The 25,314-nt window shown below is 33.2% G+C and overlaps 1 protein-coding gene across 1 annotated transcript in view; it reads left to right on the top strand.

The window, feature by feature from the left end:
• Positions 1-6,152: 6,152 nt before the first annotated feature.
• Positions 6,153-25,314, top strand: part of gna14a (guanine nucleotide binding protein (G protein), alpha 14a) — a 30,996-nt gene continuing 11,834 nt past the window's right edge. Inside the window, exon 1 of the mRNA XM_056464606.1 lies at positions 6,153-6,521. Coding sequence (XP_056320581.1) covers positions 6,401-6,521 — 121 coding nt within the window. The 5' untranslated portion in view covers positions 6,153-6,400. The remainder of the gene's footprint in view (positions 6,522-25,314) is intronic.

Below are 25,314 nucleotides of genomic sequence, written 5' to 3'. Positions count from 1 at the left end.
TATATAATTTGAAAAGAACACACGAAAATGAATGAATGAATGAATATATGTATATAAACATTTTAAACATATATATAAACATTTTAAACATATATATATATATATATATATATATATATATATATATATATATATATATATATATATATATAAACATTTTAAACATTTATATAAACATTTTAAACATATATATATAAACATTTTAAACATATATATAAACATTTTAAACATTTATATAAACATTTTAAACATTTATATAAACATTTTAAACATATATATATAAACATTTTAAACATATATATAAACATTTTAAACATATATATAAACATTTTAAACATATATATAAACATTTTAAACATATATATATAAACATTTTAAACATTTATATAAACATTTTAAACATATATATAAACATTTTAAACATATATATAAACATTTTAAACATATATATATAAACATTTTAAACATATATATAAACATTTTAAACATATATATATATACACATTTTAAACATATATATAAACATTTTAAACATATATATATAAACATTTTAAACATATATATAAACATTTTAAACATATATATATATACACATTTTAAACATATATATAAACATTTTAAACATATATATATACACATTTTAAACATATATATAAACATTTTAAACATATATATATACACATTTTAAACATATATATAAACATTTTAAACATATATATATAAACATTTTAAACATATATATAAACATTTTAAACATATATATATATAAACATTTTAAACATATATATAAACATTTTAAACATATATATAAACATTTTAAACATATATATAAACATTTTAAACATATATATATACACATTTTAAACATATATATAAACATTTTAAACATATATATAAACATTTTAAACATATATATATAAACATTTTAAACATATATATAAACATTTTAAACATATATATATACACATTTTAAACATATATATAAACATTTTAAACATATATATAAACATTTTAAACATATATATAAACATTTTAAACATATATATATATATAAACATTTTAAACATATATATAAACATTTTAAACATATATATATATAAACATTTTAAACATATATATAAACATTTTAAACATATATATAAACATTTTAAACATATATATAAACATTTTAAACATATATATATACACATTTTAAACATATATATAAACATTTTAAACATATATATATACACATTTTAAACATATATTTAAACATTTTAAACATACACCCAAAGCACTTCACAATCATGAGGGGGGTCTCTCCACACCACCACCAGTGTGCAGCTTCACTTGGATGATGCAACAGGACAACATCGGCAGTGCGCTCACCACACACCAGCTATTGATGGAGAGGAGAGACAGTGATAGAGCCAATTCAGTGGATGGGGATGATTGGGAGGGCATGATGGTTAAGGGGCGAGAGGGAATTGGCCAGGACACAGGGGTCACACCACTACTCTTTACGAGAAGTGCCATGGGATTTTTAATGACCACAGAGAGTCAGGACCTCATTTTAACGGCTTATCCGAAAGAGCCGCCCACTGACAGTCCCCTTCAGTTTTACTGGGGCATTAGGACTCACAACTGGTCCAACCGAGGCTTGAACCAGCGACCTTCTTGCTGTGAGGTGACAGCGCTACCCACTGCGCCGCCTGTATATTTATATGCATAATAAATATACAATATACACACACATATTTTATGTCAAAACACACTTTTATTTCTGATTGTATATTATAATATTTGCCCTATTTATATTTTATTGTTTTATTGCTGTATTGATAGTTAGATCGGTCACCATTAATTGATGGAAACTAATAAATGCAAATGTTATTGAGTGATTGAGAATGAGAAATCATCATGTTTTTTATTTTGGAACACTTGTGTTGCTTGAACGTACAGTCTGTAGAAAATTAACAGGAATATTTACATTATAATTAATCATCATAATACACTGTAAAAAGTTATTAGATGCTTTACTTTTAAAAAACAGAGTAAACCTGTTGTAACTTGTAAATGTTAAGATAACGGTACTTAATTTTGAATAATTATGCACAATTTTATGTTGATTTAAAAATTTGATAATCATTCATTTTAAGGCAATGGGTTTACTCCCCTTTTTGAAGTCAGCTAGTCGCTTTTTACTGTGTAAAAATATTATATTATATAATTAAATAATAATAATATTATATAATACAATATTATATTATTTTATATAGAAATATATCATTATATAAATACAGTAAAAATACAATACAATTAAACTAAATAAATATAAACAGAAAATCATTCCATAGTTTATCATACGTCATTGTATTATTTTAAATAAAAATATATTATTTAATGGATAAAAAAGATACAATTCAATAAACAAAAAATTAAGTTATATTAATTCATTAATATAAAAAAGGAATAAAATTGAATGAAATCATATATCCACAGATATAAAAACAAGCATTTATTTATTTATTTGTTTGTTTGTTTTTGTTTGTTGTTTTGTTTCCTTATTTATTTATTTATTTATTTATTTATTTATTTATTTATTTATTTATTTATTTATTTATTTATTTATTGGTATTTTTGTGTGTTTCTTTGTTTTTATGTTCGGTTGTATTCATTTTTTTAAAAATCATTCATTTGTTTCTTTGTTTGATTGATTAACTGATTAAATGATAATTTATCTGATTTATTTATTTATTCATTCATTTGTTTGTTTGTTTTCGTTTTGTTGATTTGTTTCCTTATTTATTTATTTAGTTATTTTATTTTTTTATTTGTTGGTATTTTTGTGTGTTTCTTTGTTTTTATGATCGGTTAAAAAAATAATTCATTTGTTTGTTTGTTTGATTGATTAACTGATTAAATGATTATTTATTTATTTATTTATTTATTTATTTATGTATATATTCATTCATTTGTTTGTTTGTTTGATTGATTAACTGATTAAATGATTATTTATTTATTTATTTATTTATTTATTTATTTAATTATTTATTTATTCATTCATTTGTTTGTTTGTTTGCTTTCTTCCTTATCTTATTTATTTATTTTTAATTCTTTTTTATTTGTTTGTTTATTTGATTATTTACTGGTTTGTTTGTTTGTTTACTTTCTTATTTATTAATTTGTTTGGTTGGTTGTTTGTAATAAATAAAACTCCTTTTCAAGGTGTTTCATCCTTGAGACTGAAAATGTGAGAATGTGTTGATTTAAAGACATGGAAATAAGAAGTAATTTCCCCGACTCTCTCCGTGTATTCAGACTCCCTTCAGTTTCACTTGGAAAGCAGTTGCAAATGATTTCCTCGAAAAGTTTGAATACAACCAGCAAAAAGGACAAAGTTTTGCTTAAATCTAGACCTTTCTATGCAGAAACCTCGCCTAATTGCGTAAAGCATTGTTTGACCTTTTAGTGTGTCTGAGCAAATAGAAGTTATTCATCTGAAATATAATAACAATAATAATAATCAAAGCCTTTTCTTCACTCTGTACTCCTGCAAAGCCCTGGACTCATATTACAGTGTGCTGGACGCGAGTCGGCTCGGTTTACATTCAAATATAATCTGTCAGAACAGAAATTAGGTTTCATCATAACATTTATGATTGAATTATGTCTCTCTGTAATGCAGCTGAACTGAGCATCACAAACCAGTGGAAAATATTCATGAGTGAAATAATATTGGAAATGGGTATATACTTCATTCTGGAAAGAAACAATGCAAAGTAAATTCAGCATTTAACATTTGTCTGAAAATAATTATAATAATAATGTCAGCATATCAATAATTGTTAAATATTAAAACGTATACAACAGGTCATTAAATAATTTTAACACACTAATTATGGATTCATTATTTCTGGCAATCAGTTATTATTAATAATGATTCATAATCTTATTAACGTTTAAAGCTTGATGGAAATAATAGGAAATATTAATTGTGCAGCAAATACATTTTAAGCATGTTAAGCAAGAATGTGGAGCCCTGATCAGAAATGACACTGATGTAAAAATCTTGAAAAGTCTTAATGATAATATAACTAACTGACTAACTGACTAACTAACTAACTAACTAACTAACTAACTAACTAACTAACTAACTAACTAACTAACTAACTAACTAACTAACTAACTAACTAACTAACTAACTAACTAACTAACTATCTAACTAACTAACTCACTCACTCACTCACTCACTAACAATAAACAACTTTATTTTCATTAATTAACGTTAACAAAGATTAATAAATATTATAATAAATGTATTGCTCATTGTTTGTTCATGTTAGTAAATACATTAATCAACATTAACAACCTTATAATATAATATAATATAATATAATATAATATAATATAATATAATATAATATAATATAATATAATATAATTAATATAATATAATATAATATAATTTTATATAATATAATTTTATATAATATAATTTTATATAATATAATATAATATAATATAATATAATATAATTTTATATAATATAATATAATATAATATAATATAATATAATATAATATAATATAATATAATATAATATAATTAATATAATATAATATAATATAATTTTATATAATATAATTTTATATAATATAATTTTATATAATATAATATAATAAATATAATATAATATAATATAATAATATAATATAATATAATATAATATAATTTTATATAATATAATATAATATAATATAATATAATATAATATAATATAATATAATATAATATAATATAATACAATACAATACAATACAATACAATATAATATAATATAATATAATATAATTTTATATAATATAATATAATATAATATAATATAATATAATATAATATAATATAATATAATACAATACAATACAATACAATACAATATAATATAATATAATATAATATAATATAATATAATACAATATAATATAATACAATACAATATAATATAATATAATACAATATAATATAATATAATACAATATAATATAATATAATACAATATAATATAATATAATATAATATAATATAATATAAAATAATACAATATAATATAATATAATTTAATATAATATAATATAATATAATATAATACAATATAATATAATACAATACAATACAATATAATATAATACAATACAATATAATATAATATAATATAATATAATATAATATAATATAATATAATATAATATAATATAATATAATATAATATAATATAATACAATATAATATAATATAATACAATATAATATAATATAATATAATATAATACAATATAATATAATACAATACAATACAATATAATATAATATAAAATAATACAATATAATATAATATAATTTAATATAATATAATACAATACAATATAATATAATACAATACAATATAATATAATATAATATAATATAATATAATATAATATAATACAATATAATATAATATAATACAATATAATATAATATAATTTAATATAATATAATACAATACAATATAATATAATACAATACAATATAATATAATATAATATAATATAATATAATACAATATAATATAATATAATACAATATAATATAATATAATATAATATAAAATAATACAATATAATATAATATAATTTAATATAATATAATATAATATAATACAATATAATATAATATAATACAATACAATATAATACAATACAATACAATACAATACAATATAATATAATATAATATAATATAATATAATATAATATAATATAATATAATATAATATAATACAATATAATATAATATAATATAATACAATACAATATAATACAATACAATACAATACAATACAATACAATACAATACAATATAATATAATATAATATAATATAATATAATATAATATAATATAATATAATATAATATAATAGTATTCAGTTGTGTTTTTACGCTCCAAATGTCACAATCAATTGAGATTCATTCTTCCATTCATGCTTCTGAATTAAAGAGATTACCTAAACGATACAGGACATCCTGCTTCCTGATTGGCTCAGGTGTGTCCGCAAGCCCCGCCCCCTCGTCTGATTGACACATAGATGCCCATCACCATCAGAACTGTCACTGTCACGCGCAGGAGTCAGTTCGGTGGAAGTGTGTGGATTTGATGTAATGTTTCTGTCGCGAAAACATCTTTTATTCCTTCACCATACTGACAAAACTATCGCTACTAAAACAAACAGACACAAGTTTCTGCTGGAGAATGAGAGATTATGTTCAGTGGACTAAAGGAGGAGCCCATTCATGAACTCTCTCTCAGACTGCGGAGAAAAGGAGACATAAACCTAGTCAGAGTTTAGTGTGAAGGGAAGATTAATAATAATAAAAACACGATGGCTGGATGCTGCATGTCTGCGGAGGAGAAGGAGAGGCAGAGGATCAACCAGGAGATCGACAAACAGCTGAGGAAAGACAAGAAAGACTCGCGGAGAGAACTCAAACTGCTGCTGCTCGGTAAGATTTAACGTTACTTTCCGAAAATTACGTCTAGTTCATCTTTTAGGACGATAATGAGAAATTTTTGAGTGTCTTTGGCAACAGAACTGTGGTTAATGGTTTAATGTCGTGTACAACAAATAACTGAACTTGTGGGTAATATGATGTAACTGAAATAAGGAAGATATTTTGAATGAACAAGCGATGTAACTTTTGAAAAGTAACGATTACTACTCATCTCTAATACTCAGTCCATCTTTTAGGACACTAATGAGAACGTTTCGAGTGTCTTTGGCAACATAAGTGTGGTTAATCTGGTTTAATGTCGTGTACAAAGAATAACTGTACTCGTAGGTAATATAATGTAACTAAAATAAGGAAGATATTTTGAAGAATGTTGGAAATATGATTCATTAAACGTTACTTTTCAGAAATAATGCTTCAATAATACTCAGTTCATCTTTTAGGACACTAATGGGAACTTTTCGTGTGCTTTTGGCAACAGAAGAGTGGTTAATCTGGTTTAGCGTCATGTACAAAGAATCACTGTACTTGTAGGTAATGTAATGTAACTCAAATAAGGAAGATATTTTGAAAAATGTTGGAAACCTGATTCATTAAACAGTACTTTTTGAAAATAATGCTTCGATAATACTCAGTTCATTTTTAAGACACTAATGAGAACTTTTCAAGTGTCTTTGGCAACAGAAGGGTGGTTAATTTTGTTTAATATCAAGTACAACCAATAACTGTACTTCTAGGTAATATAATGTAACTGAAATAAGGAAGATATTTTGAAGAATGTTGGAAATATGATTAATCAAACGTTACTTTTCGAAAATAATGCTTCGCTAATACTCAGTTCATCTTTTAGAACACTAATGAGAACTTTTCGAGTGTCTTTGGCAACGGAGGGGTGGTTAATCTGGGTTAATGTTGTGTACAAAGAATCACTGTACGTGTAGGTAATATAATGTAAGTGAAATAAGGAAGATATTTTGAAAAATGTTGGGAACCTGATTCATTAAACCTTACTTTTCGGAAATAATGCACTGCTAGTTCATCTTTTAGGACACTAATGAGAACTTTTCGAGTGTCTTTGGCAACAGAAGTGTGGTTAATCTGGTTTATTGTTTGTTCTTGTAAGTAATATAATGCAACTGAAGTAAGGAAGATATTTTGAAAAATGTTGCAAATCTGATTCAAAAAATGTTGCTTTCAAAAAGCACACTTTGCTTATACTCCAATTTATCTTTTGGACACAAATGAGAACTTTTCAATGTCTTTAAGAACAGAAGTATGCTTATTTTTATCAACTAGCATTCTTGGAAATATAGTTAAACAAATCATACTTGCAGGTAATTTCAAATAACAATTCACCCAAAAATTAAAATTAAATCATCATTCACTCTCTTTCATGTGGTTTCCAACCTTTATGAGCTTCTTTCTTTTGTTGAACACAAAAGAAGATATTTTGAAGAATGCTGGAAATCACTGACTTCCATAGTAGGAAAAACAAATACTATGGAAGTCAATGGTTACAGGTTTTTGGAATACTTCAAAATATTTTCTTGTTTTCAACAGAAGAAAGAAGTTGTTTGAAACAAGTAAAGGCTGAGTAAATAATGACAGAATACATTTTTTGGGGGGTGAACTATCCCTTTAAAGAGAGGCATTTTCAATATGATTCTTAATATATTTAAAGGGCCAGTTCACCCAAAATTTAGCGAAATCATTAACTAATCATTTACACCTAAGTGGTTTTAAACTTTAAAATAATACTCTAGTTCATCTTTAGGACACCAGTGTGAAGTTTACAGGAATCTTTGGGAAACAGAAGTATATGCTTATTTTTGTTTAATGTAGTGTACAATAAATAACTGTACTTATAGGTAATATAATGCTACTGAAATAAGTCCACTTAAGCGTACTTTAAAGAGAAACACTGTCATTACTTATTCTTAACACACATCAAGGGATATTTCACCCAAAAATGAAAACAGTCATCATTTACTCGCCCTTCACTTTTTCAAACCTTTATGAAATTTATTCTGTTAAAAACAAAAGAAGATATTTAGACAAATGTTGGAAACCTGTAACCATTGACTTCCATAGTATTTGTTTTTCATACTATGGAGTTTAATGGTTACCGGTTTCCAACATTCTGCAAAATATCTTCTTTATAAATGTTTTGGAAACAATTGAGGGTAAGTAAATATAGCAAATACATTTTCAGTTCTGTGTGAACTATCCCTTTAAAGAGACTGTTCATCCCAAAAGTTCAATGTTTGGTGAACTGTCCCTTTAAGTACACTTTTAAAAGAAATCCAAATTGAAACTGTGCATCCAACAAGCAACTGTTATTCAAAAATCATATTAAAGTTTTTATGGATTAAATCGGGGGCAGCACGGTTGCTCAGTGGATAGCACTGTTGCATCATAGCAGGAAGGTCGCTGGTTCGAGCCCCGGCTGTGTGAGTTGTCGTTTCTGTGTAGAGTTTACATGTTCTCCCCGTGTTGGTGTGGGTTTCCTCTGGGTCCTCCAGTTTCCCCCACAGTCCAAACACATGCGCTATAGGGGAATTGAATAAACTAAATTGGCCGTAGTGTGTGTGAATGAGTGTGTATGGGTGTTTCCCTGTGCTGGGTTGCAGCTGGAAGGGCATCTGCTGCATAAAACAGAGGCTGGATAAATTGGCGGTTCATTCCACACTCTGATGAATATACTTAAGTTATAAATTAGTGGGTCATTTAATTTAATATAAATTTAAACTGTATTTAATTTGCAAAAACATACAATTGTTTCTGAAATTACATTGCATTCAGTTTATATTTAAGTACATTATTTTTTATATATTATTTCTAATAAATAATACAATAAAATAATATCTGAGTTTCATTCAGCACTCAAAATAATAATAATCACTACTGAGAGTCCAAACACTGAAGAGCAAATCCAACGATGCGCAGCTCTACTGATCCTGAACCATGCAAGCCAGTGGCGACAGCGGAGAGGGAAAAAACCTTCACTAATGGCGGAAGTGAAGAAAAAAAACCTTGAGAGAAACCAGGCTCAGTTGGGCACGATCATTTTAATTTCTCCGCTGGCCAAACGTCTTGTGCAGAGCTGCAGTCTCAGCGGCGGAGGCTGGAAGCTGGCCTCAGCGAAGATTTGTCTGTCCCTGGAGCATCACAGGAATCAGTCTCATGTTCTCCACTCCTCCATCACCACCACAGTAGCTGCTCAGGATACGGCCTGGTCCAGGATATGGAAACCTTGGGATCATCTCGTCGTTGGTCTTGGATCAAATCAGTGACTCTGCATAGTCTGAGGGCCTCGGAATGAGTATCCCCAGGCGGAAATGGAGAATAAAGAGAATAATTAGCGTAGCTGCTGTTCATAGTGTGTATAAACAAGATGCTGAACCTGTGTGGGAACCCGCTAAGTGGTGCATTGAGTGTATGCTTAGTCAATTAACTTAAGTTGCATGTTTTTGGACGGTGGGAGGAAACCAGGGAACCCTGGGAAAACCCACGTGAGCACGGGGAGAACGTATAAACTCCACACAGAAACGTTGGCTGGCTTGGTAAGGACTAGAACCAGTGACGTTCTTGCTGTGAGGCAACAATGCTAACCACCCATCTAGGAAAGGAGGAGGAGTAGGGGTGGAAGGGGGGATTCTTCAAAACGTAGATGGCTGTTATATAGAACTTAGAGTATTTATAGTGGCTTAGGAATCGTCTGATTGGTGAATCATAAATTGAATAATGCGGGACCAGCTGTGATCAATCATAAGCACGTGATCCTCTCCAAATTAGTTTATAAATAAACTTCACTTAGTGATAAATGGACAAACATGAGGTTGGTAGGTTAAATATATATATATAATAATGGCAATGAAGGGCAACACAGTGGCTTAGTGGTTAGCACTGTCACCTAACAGCAAGAAGGTCGCTGGTTCGAGTATAATATAATATAATATAATATAATATAATATAATATAATATAATATAATATAATGTAGGGCGGCGCAGTGGGTAGCGCTGTCACTTGACAGCAAGAAGGTCGTTGATTCGAGCCTCAGCATTTCTATGTGGAGTTTACATGTTCTCCCCGTGTTGGCGTGGGTTTCCTCTGGGTGCTCCAGTTTCCCCCACAGTCCAAACACTGGCCATAGTGTATGAGTGTGTGTGTGTGTGTAAATGTGAGTGTATGGGTGTTTCACAGTACTGCGTTGCAGCTGCAAGGTAACCTGCTGCTTAAAAGACATGCTGGAACAGTTGGCGGTTCATTCCGTTGTGGCGACCTCTGAAACAGAGACTAAGCCGAATGAAAAAGAATGAATGAATGAAAATAATTATAATAAGGAAATAATTATTTACCACCTCTAGACGAACATACTGTAAACACATCCATATAAATAGCAAAGAAGCTGCACTATTAAATTACATGTTACTGTTTTTTTATGGTGCTTTTTTCAAAATGTGACAAGAGAATAGACAATAATATAAAAGAAATGAAGAAACTAAATTTCTATCAGCATTTCTTTGCTTCTGACACTCTTTGTTTGCTGCTTTTTAGATCTGTACTTGTATTAAAGTCACAAGTTCACCCAAAAAATTAATTCTATCATCATTTACTCACCGTTAAACGCAAAAGAAGATATTTCGAAAAATGTTGGAAAGCTGTAGCCAATGACTTCCATAGTATTTGTTTTTTATACAATGGAAGTCAATGGTAACCGGTTTCCAACATTCTTCAAAATATCTTCTTTTGTGTTGAACAGAAAATCACACTGTAAACAAACGGGTTCCACACAATCGATTTGGGTTGCGACAACATGAAAGAATTAAGTTAACCTATTCATTTTTACAAATTTAAGTGCACTAAATATAAAACAAGTAAGTTGTGCCCAAGAATTGTGTTGTTCCGGCTTATTTTAAATAAGTAGAACAAACAGCAAACATAATTTTTTAAATGCATAAAATTTTTAGCTACTTGAAGGAGAGTAAATAGTGAGTGAATTAAAAAATAGAGTAAGGAACAGTGTTGGTGGAAATATACCGAAGTGTGGTTTGGCAGCGGTCACACTGTTTCATCCAGCAGTATCTGGCCACACAGCCACTGTCCGTCTTCATGCTATGCAAAAGCATGCAAAGCAGATCCTGCAGTGAACTCTAAACAAAGTTTCCTCAACAGCTCTCCCTCCCTCCACAACACACACGCATATTAGCCGACATGTGTTTTCTCATTTTCCTTCGGCTTAGTCCCTTATTTATCAGAGGTCACCACAGTGGAATGAACCACCAACTATTCCAGCATATGTTTTACCCAGCGGATGCCCTTCCAGGTGCAACCCAGTACTGGGAAACACCCATACACTCCCATTCTCACATTCACTACGGCCAGTTCATCAATTCAGCGCATGTGTTTGGACTGTGGGGGAAACCCACGCTAACACTGGGAGAACATGCAAACTCCACACAGAAATGCCAACTGACCTAGCCGGGACTCGAACCAACAGCTTTCTTGCTGTGAGGCGACAGTGCTAACCATTGAGCCACCGTGACGCCCACCGTGTTGTCTTTTACTCAAAAGTGTTTCCTCCACACCTGTGCAGAGTGTGTGAAGTGACTCAAACTCCCAGCAGATTGATTATTACACTTGAGCACGTTCAGCGCTCGGCCCTCGAGACGAGACCAGCGCAAAGGTCAAAACAAGCATCGGGTCTGCTGGAGACTCTGCTTTCACATTGACTGAGGCAAACAGCAGTGTGTGTGTGTGTGTGATGATGACACCTTTTACAATATGTAAAACAAAACATTTGCATTGCGCTTTCATTTGTGTGTGTGTGTGTGTGTGTGTGTTTGTGAGAGAGAGAGAGAAAGAGAGAGTTTGTGTGTGTGTGTGTGCCTTTGTGTGTGAGAGAGTGTGTGTATGTGGTGTGTGTGTGTTTCTGTATGAGTGAGTGAGTGAGTGTGTGTGTGAGTGTATGTATGTTAGTGTGAGTGTGTTTGTGTGTGTGTGTGTATGTGTGTGCATATGTATGCACGTGTGTAAGTGTGTGTTTGTGTGTGAGTGTGTGTATGTGTGTGTGAGTGTGCCTGCGTGTGAGTGTATGTATGTTAGTGTGTGTGTATGTGTGTGTGTGCGTGTGTGTGTGTGTGTGTGCAATGAGAATATTCTGTAAGGTGTGGCCAGTGCAATGCCTTTCCTTCCTTTATAAACATCTAAACTTCAGTTAGAAATGGATGCTTTCAATGGAGTTAACATGTTAGCATTTCAGCAGCGGGACCATGCCTCACTTTACCTCCTTAACCAATCACCTACTTCCTAAACCTTATTTAAAGCTTCAGGACACTGGAGTATTTTTTGGGGGGGGGGGGGATTTTAACAGATTTGTGTGTGTTGAGCATCAGTTAAGACAGCGTTAGCACCTGTCAGATTTAATTGTGGGGAAAACTGGATCATTTGTCGGCTAATTTCATCTTCCGGGTTTAAAATTATTTTCGGGGGCGGGATCAAAATCTGTGATGTAGCGCGAATCTGCTAGTGGAGTGATGATGCGTCGGTTTCTCATTATTATTCATAGCTGAGTTTTCTTATCCTATGAGGAGACCCTGCTTCTTAATTATTCATGAGAGCATGTGCCTTCTGTAAGCAAGGCAGACCTGCCAAGCTGTGAGACCCAATGACTGGGTGAGATCGCGTCTGCACGGGTTGTTTGTGTTTGTTTCGATGATCCACAGGGTTTGTTGCATGTTTTTCCCCGCGATTCTCTCAGGGCCGATACAGCAAAGCCGTTGGTTTGCAGCTAGCATTTTTGTCGAGAGAGCTGTACAAGAAAAGGAGAATGGCGGACTTGCTCTTTTATCAGTTGAGTTTGTTACCATTCAGACACATCGCCTGTATCCCTGCTGCTCTGTTCCAGATTACCAGCAGCGCTAATGGTTGAAATAGACAGGGAAAGAGACCTGCTGCACTGCTGTCCACTGTGTCTGCGTTCAGACCCCAGGATTGAGGAGGAGAGAAGTCCTCATCATTTACAGTGTTTATATAAACACGATTATCTTTATGATTTAACAAATTGTGGTTATGTGTGTATGAAATTACGATTAACAACTGTAGCAGGACATTAAACTACTTCCTGTTTATTTCTTTGCATTTTAACTTTGTAAACTATAAAATCATGGGTGGGCAATGAAGTGGCGCAGTAGGTAGTGCAGTCGCCTCACAGCAGGAAGGTCGCTGGGTCAGTTGCCATTTCTGTGTGGAGTTTGCATGTCCTCTCTACGTTCGCCTGGGTTTCCTCCGGGTGCTCCAATTTCCCCCACAGTACAAAGACATGCGGTACAGGTGATTTGGGTAGGCTAAATTGTCCTTAGTGTATGAGTTTGAATGAGTGTGTGTGGATGTTTCCCAGAGATGGGTTGCAGCTGGAAGGCATTCGCTGCGTAAAACATGTGCTGGATAAGTTGGCGGTTCATTTCACTGTGGCGACCCCGGATTAATAAAGGGACTAAGCCGAAAAGAAAATGATGTGATCCTTCACATGATATAGTGCTCGATTATAATGATTATAAGAAATGATAACAATTTTATTGGTACTCAAATATTCGGTCCTAAAATGATCAGAGTTGAGTATTTTTCTCTGCTTAATATTTGTACAGAAATCGGGATTCATTATTTATTCAGGATTTTTTTCTGAGTAGAAAGCTCAGAAGTATTTGAAATAGAAACTAGCATTACATTATAAATGTGTTAATTACTGTCACTTTTGATCAGGGAAAACAGAATTTATTCTCAATTTATTTTTAAATCCTTTAAAGAAAACATAAATAATAATAGAAATAAATGAACAAACAAATGAAAGAATTAATGAATTAACGAATGAATTAACGAATGAATTAACAAACGAATGAATGAATGAATGAATAAATGAATTAACGAATGAATTAACGAATGAATTAACAAACGAATGAATGAATGAATGAATAAATGAATTAACGAATGAATGAATTAATTAATGAATGAATGAACGAATGAATGGATGAATGAATTAACGAATGAATGAATTAACGAATGAATGAATGAACGAATGAATTAATGAATGGATGAATGAATTAACGAATGAATTAACGAATGAATGAATGAATGAATTAACGAATGAATGAATGAATTAACAAATGAATGAATGAATGAATGAACGAACGAATAAATGAATGAATGAATAAATGAATGAATGAATTAACGAATGAATGAATGAACGAATGAATAAATGAATGAATTAATTAATTAACGAATGAATTAATGAATGAATGAATGAATGAATGAATGAATGAATGAATGAATGAATGAATTAAAACATCTGTAGTTGCAAAAACTGTAATAAAATAGCAATTATATTGACTTTTTTTCTGTAATCAAGTAAATGCAGCTTCGGCATTTTTTAAAAAAAACATTTAAAAACCGTAATTATTACAGCCTGTTGACTGGCAAGATCTATTTTAGATCTATTTTAGACTGAGTTATTTTGTAGAAAATGTCTACAAGTTAAAGTGAATAAAATGTGTTTGGCTGTAACTCAAATATCTTCTAATCTTGTTTGGTGTGTTGTGAACAGATTCTGTGAAATCCACTCAAACTGAACATTACATAAAGCAGTGAAATCTCAGGACTTTGGTTGGTTTCTAATCGTGCTTTCGCAGTGAACTCATTCAAATCTGGTGATTTTCATTTGTGTAAAGCGTCGCAATGTCGCCAGGACATTCTCAAGATGCTAATTCATGCAAAGTGGAGAATGGCTCATCGCAGACATTTTCATCACAAATGTAAAATCCTGTAAACAGGAGCCAGAATGAAGTCACCACAAATACCAGACCTGCTGATGGCATCAAGCCCACTTTCGTTCATGCGGACACTGTAAAAAGTGAAACTTCTTTCATTCAAAGTACAATTTTATATTGGATTAAGTGAAAAATGATGGTTTCAGATTTTAACCTGTTTTATTTAGTTCGTCTTAAAGCAAAAAGGTAAAATTAACCAGGTCAAATTAAAACAACGCAGGCTCATTCTGATTACGTTCCCCTATATACATTTCTGGAGAGAGCAAAATATGTCCCAGGAGCTACGTTTTTTGTTGCTGTTGCAGTTTTTCTTTTCATGAATCCACCTGAGGCTGATGTGTACGCTTTTTCACATCTCAAATTTCTCTCGCGAGTGCCGTTCGCGCCTGCTGTTCTACCATAAATCCACCAGGGGCCGCTGTCAACTGACTAACCGATTGACTGACTGACCAATCTCCCTAACCACCCACTTCCCTAAACCCAACCGACAAGTGTTTTCAATAGCAATCTAGACAAAGAAAAGCCTGATTTTTACCACGTTTTTATATTTTTCCTCATTCTCACCGTGTTATTTACTTGTTTATTTAATTTTTTTGACTTTTGTTTTCGTCTTACCAGCTTTCTGGAACCATTCTTCACCAGGATCGAAACAGGTAACAGTGGAAAAGCCGTCCATATGGAGTTAAGCAGTCAGCTAGTAAGCGCAAAAAGGAACTGCGTCATACCGCCGTCATACCGCCATAGTGTTCGTTTAAAGATTAAATGCAGCCTTACGTTCTTCTGGCTATATAATTCACGGTCTCCAGAAATGTATATAGGGCTATGTTTTCAGAATGAGCATGTGTTGAATTAAAAGCATTAGTTTTTCTAAAGCAACAGCAGATTCTTTACCTCAGATCTTAAAAATAAATGAACTAGCAATGGCATAGCCTAAACTTACATGTGTTTATTGTAGTTTAATCCAAAGTACAACTATACTTTACAGTAAAACATCACTCAAAAAAGATATTTTTCTGCTTGTTCAAACTCCTTATTTATAATGAGCTGAATCAACACAATTCATTTTTCTGACTAACTTTTAATAACTTTTAATTGTAAAAACTCTAACTTTAACTTTTAACTCTAACTTTAACTTTTAACTCTAACTTTTAATAACTTTTAATTGTAAAAACTCTAACTTTAACTTTTAACTCTAACTTTTAATAACTTTTAATTGTAAAAACTCTAACTTTAACTTTTAACTCTAACTTTAACTTTTAACTCTAACTTTTAATAACTTTTAATTGTAAAAACTCTAACTTTAACTTTTAACTCTAACTTTTAATAACTTTTAATTGTAAAAACTCTAACTTTAACTTTTAACTCTAACTTTTAATAACTTTTAATTGTAAAAACTCTAACTTTAACTTTTAACTCTAACTTTTAATAACTTTTAATTGTAAAAACTCTAACTTTAACTTTTAACTCTAACTTTTAATAACTTTTAATTGTAAAAACTTTAACTTTTAACTCTAACTTTTAACTTAACTCTAACTTTTAATAATTTTAGGTTTAATCAACTTAAATTTGTGAAAACAATGAAGGTAACTTAAAATCCATTTGTGTTAGGGCAACATAAAGAAATTGTGTGGAACCCAGCATTTATTACAGTGATTGTTGTTTTCCAAAATTATTATTTATGTTGAAAAAAAGTAACTGAATTCATTTATGGGGTCTATAAAAACAATATTTTACCTTTGCTATCTGGAGGGAATGGAGGGGCTTGTATAGAATAGACTGGGACTAGATCTGCTGCAGTAATGTTATATTAAACAATAACAATTCACAATATTTGCCTCTGGCTTTTAACCTATTAAGATATTAACTGTTTATTAGGATTTATAAAGTATGATGTTATTTTACATCCCTAAGCCTACTTAATACTATTAATAAGTATCTAATAAGTACTTTATTGAGCTAAAAGTCTTAGTTAGTTGTTAATAACATGAATTGTACATTAAAACATAGTGTGACTGGCCAGAAATGATAAGCAACTTTCTTTTTTTTTTGTTTACTCCAAATGCGTGATCGGCAATGATTTCATTCCACAACGTGTATAAGCAGAGTTAACAGAGGCCAGAAAAACTGAAGACTGAGCACAGATGTACCAACAGACTAGATGGCAGCACACGGAACGATTTTATTTTCGACCAAATAGTGTTTCAAAGCATTGATTTCTCGTTATGGGGCGGCACGGTGGCTCAGTGTTTAGCACTGTCGCCTCACAGCAAGAAGGTTGCTGGTTCGAGTCCCGGTTGGGTCAGTTGGCATTTCTGTGTGGAGTTTGCATGTTCTCCCCATGTTGGCATGGGTTTCCCCCACAGTCCAAACACATGCGCTATAGGTGAATTGAATGAACTAAATTGGCCGTAGTGTATGAGTGTGAATGAGTGTGTATAAGTGTTTCCAAGCACTGTTGCAGCTGGAAGGGCATCTGCTGCATAAAACTTATGCTGGAATAGTTGGTGATTCATTCCGCTGTGGCGACCCCTGATGAATATGGGACACACACAAACATTTATACAGCCATTTTAGTTTATTCAATTCTCCTATAGGGCATGTGTTTGAACTGTGGGGGAATCTTGAGCACCCAGAGGAAATCCCCACCAACATGGGCAGAACGTTCAAACTCCACACAGAAAAGCCAACTGGCCCAGCCAGGACTCGAACCAGTGATCTTCTTGCTGTGAGGAAGACAGTGCTAACCGCTGAGCCACCGTGCCACCAACGCTTGCAGATGCATAAAAGAAAAGTAATCTTCTACTTGACTTATTCAGTGGAAAAGTAATTAGATTACAGTAACTATTTAGTCTGCATCTAATGACATCCAACACTGTTGAATATGTATGAGATTTAGATTTATTTATTGTAGTGATTTAAATAAATTAGATTTTTCAAACTGACACACAACTGAAATGATAAAAGTTACTGCTTATAAAATGTTACCGTAGAATAATCCAACTCAAGTTTGACCAATCCCAAGTGTAATTTGAAATCCTGGCCACGAGAGTTATGGTAAATATCTGTGTTAAAATTCAAGTTGTATTACAGCTACTCGCTGGTAAAAAGCAAAGGAAATATGAAGTACGAATGAGCGAGAGTGATTACTGAGCTTTATGTAATGCATCTAAGTACTGTCTGATTGATGAGCTCATTACAGCAGGAACACAAACAGTGTGTGTTACATCGTGAACTCTCTCAGACAGCTGTAAAAGTGTCAAACAACAGGAGCCAGCGGTCTATCATACCCTTACAGTGAAAAACACACCTTATTGGTTTATATCAGGCCTCGGTGTCTGACAGCATTCATGTAAAATCTGAGTATGTGGCTATAAGGGTCTGACAGAATCTGCTTGTGGCAGAATATGAATTTGTTTTGGTATTCTGTGCAGAAGAATGTACAAAATCTGCAGATTTATGTGGAATGATTTCGGTTTCGTGGCCTCGCAGATTTTTTTAGTGCAGTTTGACATGCTTTTATTACAGTGCATTGTGTTCTGCGTCCTGATTGGCTGTAGACCATTGTCAATCAATCTCATCCGTGTCTCCTGTGCAGTACAGAATGCGTTCAGCTTGCCAAATTAACAGAAATCTTCGATCGCTAGCTGTGTGAATCTTAATAAGGACTCAATAAGGGTTGTAACTGTCCGCAGCAAGACCATCATAAAGGGGGGCTCACATCGGATGCACTGCCCCATGCAAACATAGATTCCTATCAGGGTATGCACACTGCAAGTCGGCGGCTGTCTGCGGTTCCCAGCTACGACTCAAGACGCTTCATATTTCTGCTGCTCCACAGAGCGCCATCTAAATAATTTCATTTTAAATAACATGCGAATGTGCGCGTCTGGTGTGTGTTACTTCCTACTCTCATGCGCGCGGCACAACTAGTGTGCGACCCCCTTAAGGACGGAGTCTGCTTTCGTTTTGTGGATCAGTGACTGCAGGAAAAAGAACATTACGCTGGATTCCAACATCATCCACACACAAGCTGTAAAGCTTCATGAACCTTTTGCTGACAGAGATGAATGTTTGCGCCCGACAAAATATAATACTGCACTTATTTTTCTACCAAAGTTTGAACTTTGAGAGTGTTTAATTCAATTCCCCTTTATTTGTATAGCGCTTATACAATGTAGATTGTGTCAAAGCAGCTTCACATAAAAGGTCACAGTAAATAGGAACAGTGTAGTTCAGTTTGTAGAGTTTAAGTTCAGTTCAGTTGAGCTCAGTTCAGTGTGGTTTAATAATCACTACTGAGAGTCCAAATATTGAAGGGCAAATCCAACGATGCGCAGCTCTACAGATCCTGAACCATGCAAGCCAGTGGCGACAGCGGAGAGGGAAAAAACCTTCACTAATGGCGGAAGTGAAGAAAAAAAACCTTGAGAGAAACCAGGCTCAGTTGGGCACGACCATTTTAATTTCTTCGCTGGCCAAACGTCTTGTCTCAGTGGCGGAGGCTGGAAGCTGGCCTCAGCGAAGACTCGTCTGTCTCTGGAGCGTCACAGGAATCAGTCTCATGTTCTCCACTCTTCCATGACCATCACAGTAGCTGCTCAGGATGGCCAGGTCCAGGATATGGAAACCTTGGGATCATCTCGTCGTTGGTCTTGGATCGAATCAGTGACTCTGCATAGTCTGAGGGCCTCGGGAAGAGTATCCCCAGGTGGAAATGGAGAATAAAGAAAATAATTAGCGTAGCTGCTGTTCACAGTGTATATCAACAAGACGCATAACCTGTGTGGAAGCCCCCTAAGTGGTGCACTAAGTGTATGCTTTACTGAACAGATAGGTCTTTAATCTAGTTTTGAATTAGGAGAGTGTGTCTGAGCCTCGGACGTTATCAGGGAGGCTATTCCAGAGTTTAGGAGCTATAAATGAGAAGGCTCGACCTCCTTTACTCGACTTTGCTATTCTAGGTACTACCAGAAGCCCTGAGTTTTGAGACCTTAAAGAGTGAGTTGGATGGTAGCGAGACAGAAGATTGGTTAGATAAACAGGAGCTAGATTATTTAAAGCTTTATATGTAGGAAGCAATATTTTAAATTCAATACGAAACTTAACAGGCAGCCAGTGTAAGGAGGATAAAATTGGGGTGATGTGATCAAATTTTCTGGACCTGGTAAGAACTCTGGCAGCTGCATTTTGTACTAATTGAAGTTTGTTAATAGAGGATGCTGGGCAGCCAGCAAACAGAGCATTACAGTAGTCCAGCCTAGAAGTCATAAAAGCATGGACTAGCTTTTCTGCATCTGAGATGGATAGCATACTTCGTAACTTAGCGATATTTCTCAGATGAAAGAAAGCAGTTTTTGTGACATGGGATATATGATTTTTAAAAGTTAAACTGCTGTCTAATATGACACCCAGATCTTTTATAGTAGAGCTAACGCTAACTTTGTATCCCTCTAATTGTAGGTCGAGTTAAACAAGAGAACAGTGTGAAAATGTTAATGCCTGTCTGAGAAATGTGTATAAAGTGTGTAGTGAGGGGTTTTACAGTCTTAAAACATCTAGAATACTTGTAAAAAATAAAGTGGAGTACTTCGCAGGTTTCACCTATTGCGGTTTATTTTTAAAACGAAACTCCTGCGATAAACGAGAGACCCCTGAACAAAAAAACTAGTCGCATCTTAATCGCTGACATTATCTTCAGTAGGTGAAAACTCAGGCAGACGGCTGCTTCTCACTCAGGGCTGTTTATGCTAATGAGGGAGAGATGGTCACTAGTGGGCGGGGCTTTCCTTCTCTGGTGGCACGTACAAAGGGAGAATGTTGATCAAAGTGTTTCAGCAAAATGGTTTAATGAAGTCTGATTATAAAAAAAATAGAATTAATAGATTTTTACCATTAGAAGCTGCTTATATCCACACACTGCTGATACACAACTGAGTTTAAACACCTTATAACAGTGATTTTTTTCATAATAGGTCCCCTTTAAATCATAACGCCACAGCCCTCAGAAATTAAATATTATTTGTAAGTGAGTGTCTGGTGAAGTTGTGCGTTTGCTGTAACACATGAAGTGCACTTCATGGCTTCAGTGAGGACACTCTCACTCCACTCAGAGACTGTTTATTGGCCAAAGGCAAGACAGATATTCTGCCACACGGCACTTTAAACAAAACTCACTGAAACACACACCCCTTTTTCTCCTCTCTGTCTCGATTCTTCACCCCTATGTCTTTCCAGAGTTATATGGCAGTCTGCTAAGTAAAACGTTATTATTTTCGTCTTTTTAATTCATGTTGGAAGTCTCTGTCTGCCAAACTGGTGAGCATTTATAAATTCAACTAAACGCGGAATTATTACCAACATGGCTCATTGGATATATGTGCCCAGGGCTACATCTTTGAGAACTGAGAAATATGTACCTTAGACCAGTGGTCCTCAACCATCGGGCTGTGGATGAATTGGTACCGGGCCGCACCAGAAATCATTAGTTATATCCGTTTTATTTATTATCTGAGTCTGAACGATCTTTTATTTTGAACAATGACCGTATTCTTTCGGTTCCATCTCATTTGTGTGCCAAAATTTAACCCAGAGCTTGTAAAATAAGTAAGAAACAGACGTCTTTGGAAAGTTTCTTTGCCAAGGGGAAAAGACCTAGTGAAGGACTCACGAACTGCCAAGGAATGGATCCGCAACCCATTTGTCAACAAATCAGGTGAGTCCAGCATGTCTGTGCAAGAAGATCAACTGCTGGAGATCGCAAATGACGGCGGCCGTTTACATATCGTGTCTTTTCCGCACGCATGTTCGTTATTTACAATAGTGACATGCATATTTAGAGCGACGCACACGCGGCACTCAGTTAAAAACATCTCAAGTTTTCAGATTGCCGCAAGTGCACAAGTCACGTGACAAGAACTGACCAATCAGCTTCAGTTTGTATGAAATATACACATTTCGGTAGAATAATTATCACAGACAAACGCAGAACGCCCAAACACTGCAATGCTTTTGAATTTTCTCTTGTATCAGAGTTGCAGCAGTGTTTTGTCAGCTTGTCATCCTCTGAGAAAACAGTTAATGGTCGCCTAGCCATCATCTAGAATATTGAGCTGCCATTTTTGTTACCGTTTTAAGACGTTTGTGAAAGAATGATGTCCTAGTTGCATTCCAGGCGGTTGTATTGGCATTTCCACACCCCTGAACATGACGCAGCACAAAACAAAATATGATTGGTTGGTTAATCTGTCATATAGCATCGTGGGCAGTCCTTGAGCAGTCAATGCACCCAAAGTTCTCAGAGCTTCAACCGTCAGTTTAAACTCTGGCTACACAGGACTTGAGAAATGGAGACTCACTCTAACTGAATCATTTGAATCAGCAACTTGTAAACTGGAGACCTGCTCAAAAAGGATTATTTGAATCAGTGATTTGTTAACTGGAGACTTGCTTTGATCAGATTATTTGAATCAGAGATTCGTTAATTGGAGACTTGCTTTGATCAGATTATTTGAATCAGTGAATCCTTAATGTGGAGATTCATTTTGAATCAGTGAGTTTATAACTGGAGACTCAGTTTGTCCAGATTATTTGAATTAGTGAATCATTAGCTGGAGACTCACTTTGACTGGATTATTTGATTCAGTGAATCATTAATGTCGAGACTGACTTTCACCAGATTATTTGAATCAGTGAATCATTGACTGGAGACTAACTTTGACCAGTTTATTTGATTCAGTGAACTGTTAACTGGAGACTCACTTTGACATGATTATTTGAATCAGAGATTCATTAATTGGAGACTTGCTTTGACCAGATAATCTGAGTCAGTGAATCATTAATGTGGAGATTTATTTTGAATCAGTAAATTTATAACTAGAGACTCACTTTGTCCAGATTATTTGAATTAGTGAATCATTAGCTGGAGACTCACTTTGACTGGATTATTTGATTCAGTGAATCATTAACGTCGAGACTGACTTTCATCAGATTACTTGAATCAGTGAATCATTGACTGGAGACTCACTTTGACCAGATTATCTGAATCAATAAACTGTTAACTGGAGACTCACTTTAACCAGATTATCTGAATCAGTGAATCATTAATGTGGAGATTCATTTTGAATCAGTGATTTTATAACTGGAGACTCACTTTGTCCAGATTATTTGAATTAGTGATTCATTAGCTGGAGACTCACTTTGACTGGATTATTTGATTCAGTGAATCATTAATGTCGAGACTGACTTTCACCAGATTATTTAAATCAGTGAATCATTGACTGGAGACTCACTTTGACCAGTTTATTTGAATCAGTGAACTGTTAACTGGAGACTCACTTTGACCAGATTATCTGAATCAGTAAATAGTTAATGTGGAGATTTATTTTGACTGAGTTATTAGAATCAGTGATTTTATAACTGCAGACTAAAGTACAGATACTTTTAAATGTATTTAAGTACAGTAATGAAGTAAAATGGTTGCTAAATGTAACCCTACCACACATATATTTCCCGTCTCCTCAGTATATTCACTGTGGCATTAGACAATCCGAAATGATCCTCCATTTCCATCTTACAGCTGTCCTGAGTAAAGACACAGCAGCTGGAGAATATAAACAGGACTTTGGCAAGCCGAACATTCAGTCTGTCGAGCACAATCGCTTCAGTAGCCAAACACTAAACAGATTTACTTTTTGTTCATCTTTGAGGAAAAATATACAAACGAGAAGCAGACAGATTCTCCCAACAATCTGCGTTATATAATACAACGCAAAACCAAAGAACAAGTCATTACAGGTATGCACTGAAACACTAATGTTTGCTTGGCATAAATGAGTTCATCCCTCACAGACATCTCTTTTAAATTCATATCGCTTTACAGCAATAAAGTAGATTAGGGTGGCACGGTGGCTCAGTGGTTAGCCCTGTGGCCTCACAGCAAGAAGGTCAAAGAGTTTGCATGTTCTCCCCGTGTTGGCGTGGGTTTCCTCCAGGTGCTCCGGTTTCCCCCACAAGTCCAAACACATGCGCTATAGGGGAATTGAGTAAGCTAAATTAGCCATAGTGTATGAGTGTGCGTGAATGTGAGTGTGTATGGGTGTTTCCCGGTACTCTGTTGTGGCTGGAAGGGCATCTGCTGCGTAAAGCATATACCGTAATAGTTGGCGGTTCATTCCTCTGTGGCAACCCCTGATAAATAAAGGGACTAAGCCCAAAGGAAAATGAATGAATGAAAAGTAGAACGATCCAGCCTGATCTCATGAGGAAACGTAACTTTTTTACGTTTTGTCCGTTTATTGGTTAATTTGTACAAACTCGTATGAGTTTAGTTGTACGAAAATGTACAATTTTAAAAAGAGGCGTGGCACCCAACCCCGCCCCTAAACCCAACTGTCATTGGGGGATAAGCAAATCATACTAAATTGTACGAATGAGATTGTATGAATTCATCCGAATTAGCCACTACATCAAAAAGTGACGAATTTCCGTGAGATTGTGATGGATTAATTAGTACCAAACAGGAGCTAATCTAACAAAAACAACTTAAGATCACAATCCAAAACAGTTAATAAACCCAAATTAATGTTGTGGATGAATGTGAAATAAAATGTTAATAAACAGGAAAAATCATGAGAACATAAATAAAATAAAATGTACTTTTTTTGTTTTTTTTACATTTTCTTTGGTAACTTGCTTGAATTTAAATGCATTATCTTTCTATTCCTAAAGACGTTCGGTAACCAAACTCTTATTTAAATGAATATAACTGTTTAACAAAAGTGCTTTGTTAAAATGCACCAAAATATATTGGCTATATTCACTGAGAAATGGATAAAAATATATACGTTTTCAAAAGGCAACACAGCAACATGCGAATAAAAAAAGAGTTTTTGTTTTAACCATCCGCCATGCACAAAATTTCTATTTTAGAAATGTTTTCTATTGCTGCGACGTCGCAGAAAAACAA

Source organism: Danio aesculapii, chromosome 8 (assembly GCF_903798145.1).
Source record: "Danio aesculapii chromosome 8, fDanAes4.1, whole genome shotgun sequence".
NCBI lineage: Eukaryota > Metazoa > Chordata > Actinopteri > Cypriniformes > Danionidae > Danio > Danio aesculapii.
This window is presented reverse-complemented; position numbering and strand designations above follow the sequence as displayed.